Below are 9,437 nucleotides of genomic sequence, written 5' to 3' on the forward strand. Positions count from 1 at the left end.
AGTCCTGTGATGTGCCTTCATCTGCCACACCCTGTTTACAGACTCCAGTCGGCCTCGTTCGCAATCAAATCTCCACAAGGCTCCAGAGCTGCATCAGACTCCCTCCCTCCCTCTCTCTCTCCCTCCCTCACTCTCTCACTCCCTCCCTCCCTCTCTCACTCACTCCCTCCCTCCCTCTCTCACTCACTCCCTCCCTCCCTCTCTCACTCTCTCTCTCTCCCTCCCCCTCTCTCTCTCCCTCACTCTCTCCCTCCCTCCCTCCCTCCCTCTCTCACTCCCTCCCTCCCTCCCTCTCTCTCTCCCTCCCTCCCTCTCTCACTCTCTCTCTCTCCCTCCCCCTCTCTCTCTCCCTCACTCTCTCTCTCCCACCCTCACTCTCTCACTCCCTCCCTCCCTCTCTCTCTCTCCCTCCCTCTCTCCCTCCCTCTCTCTCTCTCTCCCTCCCTCACTCTCTCCCACCCTCACTCCCTCCCTCCCTCCCTCTCTCCCTCACTCTCTCCCTCCTTCCCTCTCTCCCTCACTCTCTCTCCCACCCTCACTCCCTTTCTCCCTCCTTCCCTCTCTCACTCCCTTTCTCCCTCCCTCACTCTCTTTCTCCCTCTCTCTCCCACCCTCCCTCCCTCTCTCTCTCCCTCACTCTCTCCCTCCTTCCCTCTCTCCCTCACTCTCTCTCCCACCCTCACTCTCTCACTCCCTTTCTCCCTCCTTCCCTCTCTCACTCCCTCCCTCCCTCTCTCACTCCCTCCCTCCCTCCCTCTCTCCCTCCCTCCCTCTCTCTCTCTCTCCCTCACTCTCTCTCTCCCACCCTCCCTCTCTCCCTCCCTCTCTCTCTCTCCCTCTCTCCCACCCTCCCTCCCTCCCTCCCTCTCTCTCTCCCTCACTCCCTCACTCACTCCCTCTCTCACTCCCTCTCTCACTCACTCACTCCCTCTCTCAGTCACTCTCTCCCTCCATCTGACAGGGTGAGTCTTAAAGACACAGGATACAGAGAGTCAAAAAGCAACGTGGCACAAACTGCTCCGTCTGATGGACGTTGGTTCACACCCCTGCAAGAGTGAGCGCCCCGGGCTCCTTGCTGTAAGGACGACCGCTACAGGAAGTGGTTCCTGCCCACTGCAGGAATGATTATATATAATGACGCCCCTCTGTGATGGGAGGGGACTGATTCTCTGAGTGACATCACCCTTTCTGTATTTCATTTCCACATTCTGCTTTTTACTCGCACAGTTTTTATTCGTTAGTGTTTCATGTTCTACTATTTTTAGTCAATTTCTATCTCATCATAGGAGTAGTTTGTATTAATAAATGTTTGTAAACACGTTTTCTTCATCTACCTCATTGTTTTGTGGAAGTTGTGTGTTTTGTGAGTTTTGTAAATTTGCTGCTGCAACACTGATCCCCAAAAGGGAAACTGCAATCAATCAATCAATCAATCAGTCAATCAGTCAATCAATCAATCAATCAATCAATCAATCAATCAATCAAATAACACTTTCTATTACAGGTGTGACACAAAATTACACTATCTTCATCTGTATTCAGATTCAAAACAAAAGTGGGCGTGGTCTGGACCTGAAGTTGTTTTTGTTTTTTTACTCAGTTTACCGTCATACGAATCATCATTCTGAAGCACATCCCTTCTTCCTTCCTCCAGTAAAAACACCAGATGAGCCGCCAATCAACACGACACTGGAATGATTGACAGCTGCGTGGACATTCTGAATTCCCCCATCAAAACTAGCCCACCAGGAAGCCCCGCCCCTTCCCTCTATCTAACGTTAGTCATCTTTCGTTTCATTTTCTCACGCGGCTACAGCAAACTGCGAAACTGTACACTTTACAAATCATCATTAAAGGTAACGATAATCAGGTTAACTCAGAACAGACTGTCGTCATAGCAACCAGAGTGAGTGTATACACAGAGTGTGTGTGTGGAGGGACGTACGAGGGGAAAAGTTGCTGCTGTTTTACGTCTGTTTTAAAGTGCGTAAGTAGAAGTGTGAAGGTGCTGCGAGCTTTATCACTGCGCCGCTCACACCTCATTCACACGCTTTACATTCGACTCACTTCTGGGATTTGGTGTGTGTGTGTGTGTGTGTGTGTGTGTGTATTTTATCCCACCCATAAAATAAAACAAAACGCTCCTGTTCCTAATGATCATGTGCCGGTTCATTAATTAGTGCACTCTGTCGCTTGCTTCATTCACACTCTTCACACCTTCAACTCTTTCTTTATCAGTTATTTTCATGGGTATTTTTTATTTTTTTAAACGGAGCGTAAAAAAGCTCACGCTGCTGAATGAGAGTGCACATTCGAGCAGGAAAATATTGATGCTAATGAGGCCTGATTCATTTAAAGTGTGAATTTGATCCTGGCTGCTGTTTACAGACAAGTAATTAGAAACTCAGGCATGTTTTTATTTTTTATTCTGATGTTTTTTTACACGAACTTTGGCCAAAACACTGACGCTGTTAATTAACGCTGCAAGCTAATGACCACTAATGATTACATTACACGCTACAGTTCTTCTCAACAATTATTAAGAAGAAAAATATGTTATAGATCTACAGTATGGTCATTTAAATATTATTCTACTGTTTGTTTTTTTTCAGTCAATCAGTCAGATAAAATAATTTCAATACAGATTAGAATTTAAAATGAATTGTTTCAAAAGAACTTTTTAATTAAAAAAAATCCCTGCATTCAATTCTGAATCTGTTTATCCAGCTGGGTTTTAATGTATTTTATTTATATTCTATTCTCAGAATTTATTTTATTTACATTCTATAATTAGCATTTGATAATTTGGTTCTTTGATTCCTTCCTTTATTAATTTTATTATTTTTATGATGATCTTGTGTTGTCTCGTTATTCCTGTTTATTCTGCTTTCGAACACGACGTCTTCTCTCATCTTTGTGAATTTTCCTCTTCGTTTTGTCACGTTCGCCGTGTCGGTGAGAACAGGGTTCTGTGAAGGTTCCTGCGGCCGTTAAGGATCCGCAGCTTCCTAAAGACGTTCCACCGGGAAAGACATCAGACGGAGAAGGACGGAGTGTGAGTTGGGTTCTGCTGTAAGGGTTCTCACAGAAAAACAAACCACAGAAACCCTTACAGAACCAGATTTAGTGTGTGTGTGTGTGTGTGTGTGTGTGTGTGTGTGTGTGTGTGTGTGTGTGTGTGTGTGGACATGACCCTCTACAAAATCAATATCAACAACACACTCGCAGAAAAAAAAAGTTTCTTCAGTGGTTCTGTGTTGAGTTCTCAGGAGAACGGTTTCATGTGGAACTGTGTTTAATAAACAGACACGCTGTTGTCGGTTACAGACAGAACCTTTACCCCAGAGGGACGACTGAAGAACTGGTCACGGTTCTAGAGTTCACATTTTCCCCCTAACAGTGCATTACATCATTTACAGTCCCTTTTTAAAATAACAGGAAAATGTTTTGTTCTGGAACCTTCTCCTGAGAGAGAGAACCGAGGAACCCTGAAGGGTTCTGGGTCTGATGAGTGTCAGCACTGTGGTGATATTGTGTGCTGGACATTCGTACACTCTCAGCCAAAATGTCAGATCTGGAACCCTGAATCTCTCTCTTTCTTTTATCTTTTATTTTCTTTTGTTTGAGTGAATATTCAGTTCCACTGAGTTTACGGCTTCAATCTGAATGCCACAGAACCATGAGCTCCAGACTGAAGCTGATTAAAGAACGAACGCAGCTCAGTGACGGTGAAGCAGCACTGAATTTTTCACCACCAAATGTTTTGAACTGGAAAAGTGCAAGAAAAAAATAAAATGGTGTTAAACAGGTTCCACTTTCCCATGAGGTGTGTGAAAGTGCTGTGTCCTGTTTCGTTTATATTCCACATTAATAGTTTTTCTGTCTGCACAGTTTTACGGAGCTGCATCATCCAGAGAAGACCCCTGATTATTATTATTATTATTATGTTGTACTTTTGAAATTTATCTTAATTAATGATCAAAAACACCAAAGTGTAAATGATGATAATTTTGGGAACACTCCACACACACACACACACACACACACACACACACACACACACACACACACAGGAGTGAAGCTGGAGCTTCTGTGTGGTTCTGGTTTCTCTGTACAGAATTTCCTGAAGCGTCGTTTCTCTCTTTTAGCGCAGGGTTTAGTTTTCAGTAAATAATAATGAATGAGGGATTCTGACTGAAAGATGGTTTGTTTTGAAGGCGATTAATGCCGTGGGTTTTACACGCTGCTCCACTCTGTGATGTTCCAAGACGACGCTGTGGTTTTATTTTCGATCTCAGTGACGCTGTGTCGATTTCAGATTTGCTCGGACACGAGACGGAATTCAGGAAAAGACATGAAGAAAACTAACGCTGTCTGAGCACAGAGGAATAAAAATTAAAGAACAGAGCGTTAGTTTTAAAAACTGATAATAAAATCCACATCTTTTCACTGCATTTATCTGAAGTGCTGCACATCTTTTTGAATTTAATTTGCAGAAGAAACAAGTATTAAATAATATGAATGAATAATTCTCGATAAAGAATAAAGCCCAGAGACACGGCAGTGTGATGAAGCGCAGTCTCTGTAACCACACACACGTTTTCTTCAGTCCAGTGTTTTATTCCTTTTACATGACACTGATTTACCAACAATTACAATTCATCACTGATTAAACAACACCTCGTACTTTTTATCTGTTTGTAGTTACACACTCACCAGCCTCTCTCTCTCTCTCTCTCTCTCTCTCTCTCTCTCTTCCCCCCATCAACATTAACAAGAAAAAAAAACAGCTTGTTGTAAAACTCAGTTCCAGTTTCCCCTCTGACTGTTCCACAGCACTGACACTGGAGACTCCTCACACACACACACACACACACACACACACACACACACACACCTATTCAGTTTACATATTTACACTGGAATCCCTACATCCTGAAAGCTGTTACTATAGAAACGATAATGTATTACAATTAAAACAAGCTGTGATTGTGATTTGTAGCTTCACCACAGTCAGAGCTGCTGTTATAGAAAATTAATCAACACCTTCTGACCAACCAGGAGTCAGAATTCAGAAGAGCGGTGGACCGAAAGGGTGTGTTATAAATTACCAATTGTGTTTTGTTGTTGTTTTTTTCAGATAAATGAGATTGTGTGTGTGTGTGTGTGTGTGTGTGTGTGTGTGTGTGTGTGTGTGTGTGTGTGTGAGATTGTGTGTGTGTGTGTGTGTGTGTGTGTGTTCCAAAGATTCCTCGCACGCGCTTTACTCACCACAATAATCTTTGTTTCTGCGCGTGCAGCACTTTTTCGAACCTGCAAAATGCTTCAGGGTTTTTCCGTGTGTGTGAGAGTGTGTGTGTGAGAGTGTGTGAGAGTGTGTGTGTGAGAGTGTGTGTGTGTGTGTGTGTGTGTGTGTGAGAGTGTGTGTGTGTGAGAGTGTGTGTGTGTGTGTGTGTGTGTGAGAGTGTGTGAGAGTGTGTGTGTGTGAGTGTGTGTGTGAGAGAGACTCGGACACCCACCTGCTGTCCTGCGCCGCGCTCGCATCCAGCCATTCCCCGACTTCGTTCTTCATGCACGTGCCGCCGGGGTAGGACACGCGGGGTAACACGGCGCCGCTCTGGTGGTACCACGGCTCGTGCGCGGTGCCGAGAGCCGGTCCCGGTCCGGTCCGCGCGCCGTAGTCGTACTCGTACGGGCTGCAGATGAGCGGCGCGTCCAGTCCTGCGGCGGTGCACGTGGGATTCCCGAACTGCGCGGCTCCGTGACTGTAGCGGCTCACCGGCGGCTGCACGGACTCGGACTTCACGCGCACGCTGCTGTACCGCGGCCAGCAGTAATAATAATCATCACCGAACCTGCCGTGCGGCGCGAGCTCCAGGTTCCCCTGCGGGTCGTTCTGTTCCTGCCGTTCTTCTGGCTGCTGCTGCTGGAACTGACAGGGTAAAGAGGACGCGGCTGCAGCAGCACCGCCACCATCCGCCGCCGCGCTCGCGCTTTTGGAACCTATGAGGCTCGCGACGCCCGGTCCGAACTCTGAGCTCTCCGTGATGGCTGCCGCCTGTTGATGCGCGCGAGCGTTGGCCATCGGCACGATAATCGCGTCCTCCTCACCTCCGCTTCTGAACATCTGGAGCAGACTGTTGTTGTCGCCGAGCGCGTGCAGCGCGCGTCCCTCACGTCCCGTTGCGGCGCCACCTCCTCCACACGCGCTCGCGCTGATGCTGCTCCTTCTGCTCCTGTCGTCGCTTCGCGCGTGCACCCGCTCCTCCTCCTCCTCCTCCTCCTCTCTCCTGCGGCGCACTTCGAAAAAGTCCGAGTTCCTGGTCCCGTCGTGGTGCGCGTGCGGGTCCAGGGCCAGCCCCAGCGACACGGAAACGGCTTTGCACAGCTCGCGCGCCGTCTCCGAGATGGTGGTGGTGGTGGTGCTGGTGCCACCGGAACAGCAGCAGCAGTTCGGGACGGCGCTCGTGTCAGCACGGCTGGCTGTGAGGTCGCGCGCGCTGCCACGTGCTCTCGGACCGCCGCCGCCGCCGTGGTTGTCGCTGGTGTTGTATCCGGTGTCCGGGCACAGCAGCTCGCTCAGAGTGGTGGCGGTACCGGCGCGCGCCTCCGCGCAACTCGAGCTCTCTCCTTCGTCCCGTGCGAGTGCCGCGATAACGGAGCGCGCCGTTCCTCCTCCTGCTGCCGCTCGCGCGTCTCTCCACTCTCCATCCCACACCTCCGCCAGAGGAACAACTTCCCCCGCCGCTCCGGTGTCTCGCGCGGCACGCGGGCGGCCCGCTCGGAACAGAGAATCCAAAACTCCGCCGAAACCGAATCGAGCCTCCATAACGGTCCAGTTCACGCGCACAAACACACAGTGACGCGCGAGCAGGCTGCAGGACGCCGCCGCTCCTCAGTGCGTGTCCGCGTCGCTCTCGGGGTTTGCGTGTGAAAGCGCCGCTGCAGAGTCCGTTACAGGAGCTGCGCCATCACGGTCCGGCCCGGCGCGCGCACTCACACACACACACACCCCGACTCCGGGCTCAGGGGCTTCACCGTCATGAGAGAAGGATAAAAAGTCAGAAAATGGAAGGGGGAAGGAAGTGAAGTTTACCGTCCCGACACGGTGCACGCGCGCGCGGACTCCCCCCTCCGTCACCGGAACTATAACTCGTTGCTCAAGTTCCAGTTAAAGTGAAGCCGCCCCGGTTTGCGGGAGGAAATGAAGTGAATCCGGTCCAAAAACCTCCGCCGTTTGGTCTCTGCGTCCGCGAGAGCAGAACCGTCTCCGTCTCCCAGACTAACCCTCCGGTGGAGTAAAGAGGGCAAACCGGATCCGGGGCGGCGGCAGGGTTGCCATGTCAACGAAATCCGTCCTCTGTCCTTTTTTTCCTCCTCAGGAAAAAAGAACAGAGTAAATAACAACAACAACAACAACAACAACAATAATAATAATAATAATTATTATTATTATTATTATTAATAATAATTAATAATATTATTATTATTATTACAAGTGTTTATTTTTTTTTCCACGATAATAATATCAGGGTGAAAATGAGCAATTATAAAGTTTTATTATTATTATCATCTCGTCTCATTATCTGTAGCCGCTTTATCCTGTTCTACAGGGTCGCAGGCGAGCTGGATCCTATCCCAGCTGACTACGGGTGAAAGGCGGGGTTCACCCTGGACAAGTCGCCAGGTCATCACAGGGCTGACACATAGACACAGACAACCATTCACACTCACATTCACACCTACGCTCAATTTAGAGTCACCAGTTAACCTAACCTGCATGTCTTTGGACTGTGGGGGAAACCGGAGCACCCGGAGGAAACCCACGCGGACACGGGGAGAACATGCAAACTCCGCACAGAAAGGCCCTCGCCGGCCACGGGGCTCAAACCCAGGACCTTCTTGCTGTGAGGCGACAGCGCTAACCACTACACCACCGTGCTGCCTATTATTATTATTATTATTATTATTATTAATCATCTCTGTGCATGGCGGCACGGTGGTGTAGTGGTTAGCTCTGTCGCCTCACAGCAAGAAGGTCCTGGGTTCGAGCCCCGGGGCCAGCGAGGGCCTTTCTGTGTGGAGTTTGCATGTTCTCCCCGTGTCCGCGTGGGTTTCCTCCGGGTGCTCCGGTTTCCCCCACAGTCCAAAGACATGCAGGTTAGGTTAACTGGTGACTCTAAATTGAGCGTAGGTGTGAATGTGAGTGTGAATGGTTGTCTGTGTCTATGTGTCAGCCCTGTGATGACCTGGCGACTTGTCCAGGGTGAACCCCGCCTTTCACCCGTAGTCAGCTGGGATAGGATCCAGCTCGCCTGCGACCCTGTAGAACAGGATAAAGCGGCTACAGATAATGAGATGAGATGAGATAATAATAACTCATAGACAGATGTTCAGGCCTCTGATTGGTTGTCTGTTGTTGATTAATTCTCTCTGACTGTAGTGCAGATTTATATTAACGCTCTTGGTCTAATACGTTATGGTTTCTATAGTAACAGTCACAGGGGGCGTGTCCATCACACACCCCACTGATGATAAACAGATTCAATAAAATTGTTGAAGTTTTCTCTGTAAGGAGTCTCCAGTGTGAGCGCTGTGAGTGTTCCAGCTTCTTCTGAGACAAAGAAGAGGCACAGGTCAGGAGATGGTTGTTTCCTCATATAGCTGCTGATAACAGGAACAAACTCTTTCAATATTATTAATAAATAAAAAGTAATCGTTAATATTTTGATATATTCCCAGAATTCCCGAGTTTTTAAATGTTGCCAGTGTTCTGTGTTTCAGATCTTTCCAATCCAGTGTTGGAAGGTTTTACATGTCCTCATTAGTCCAAGTGTTTTAAATATTCCCAGCATTCCCAGTTTTAAACATTGCCCAGTATTCCCTACTTCTGAATCTTCCAAGCATTCCCTAGTTTTAAAATTTCCCATCATTCAATAGTTTAAACAGTTCCCAGGGTTGCCTTGTTATAAAATTCCCAGCATTCCCTGATTTAAATGTTCCTAATATTTCCTATTGTTTGAGTCTCCTCAGTATTCCCAGTGTTTAATGTTCTCAGTATTCCTTAGTTTTAACTCTTTCCAGTTTTCCCAAGTTTAAAATATTCCCAATGTTTTGAATTGTCCCAGCATTCCCTAGTTTTAATTTCTTTGCTCCATATCTCCCCCATTTTCCTGCTTTTTAGTTTCCAGTCTCCATATTTTGTTGCTGTTCCGAGTCCCTTGCTCTCGTCACTCTGCAGATCGAACAGAACGACACGGAGCTCCAGCATGTGGTCTGGAATGAGGTTTGGAACAGTGGCTGTTGGAGACACAGAGGATTCAGAGTGAACACTAAATATTTTTGGAACATTTAGGAGGGACCGTAAAGGGTTCATCCAACCTTGCGTGCGCACACGCGCACACGCACGCACACACACACACACACACAACTTTCTA

The 9,437-nt window shown here is 47.9% G+C and overlaps 1 protein-coding gene across 2 annotated transcripts in view; it reads right to left on the minus strand.

The window, feature by feature from the left end:
* The window catches only part of ar (androgen receptor), a 220,405-nt gene extending 213,097 nt beyond the window's left edge, over positions 1–7,308 (minus strand). For both annotated transcript variants that reach the window (XM_060912283.1, XM_060912282.1), the window contains exon 1: positions 5,520–7,308. In XM_060912283.1, the coding sequence (XP_060768266.1) occupies positions 5,520–6,829 (1,310 nt within the window). In that variant the 5' untranslated portion in view covers positions 6,830–7,308. The remainder of the gene's footprint in view (positions 1–5,519) is intronic.
* Between the last annotated feature and the right edge of the window lie 2,129 nt (positions 7,309–9,437).

This window comes from Neoarius graeffei, chromosome 28 (assembly GCF_027579695.1).
Source record: "Neoarius graeffei isolate fNeoGra1 chromosome 28, fNeoGra1.pri, whole genome shotgun sequence".
NCBI lineage: Eukaryota > Metazoa > Chordata > Actinopteri > Siluriformes > Ariidae > Neoarius > Neoarius graeffei.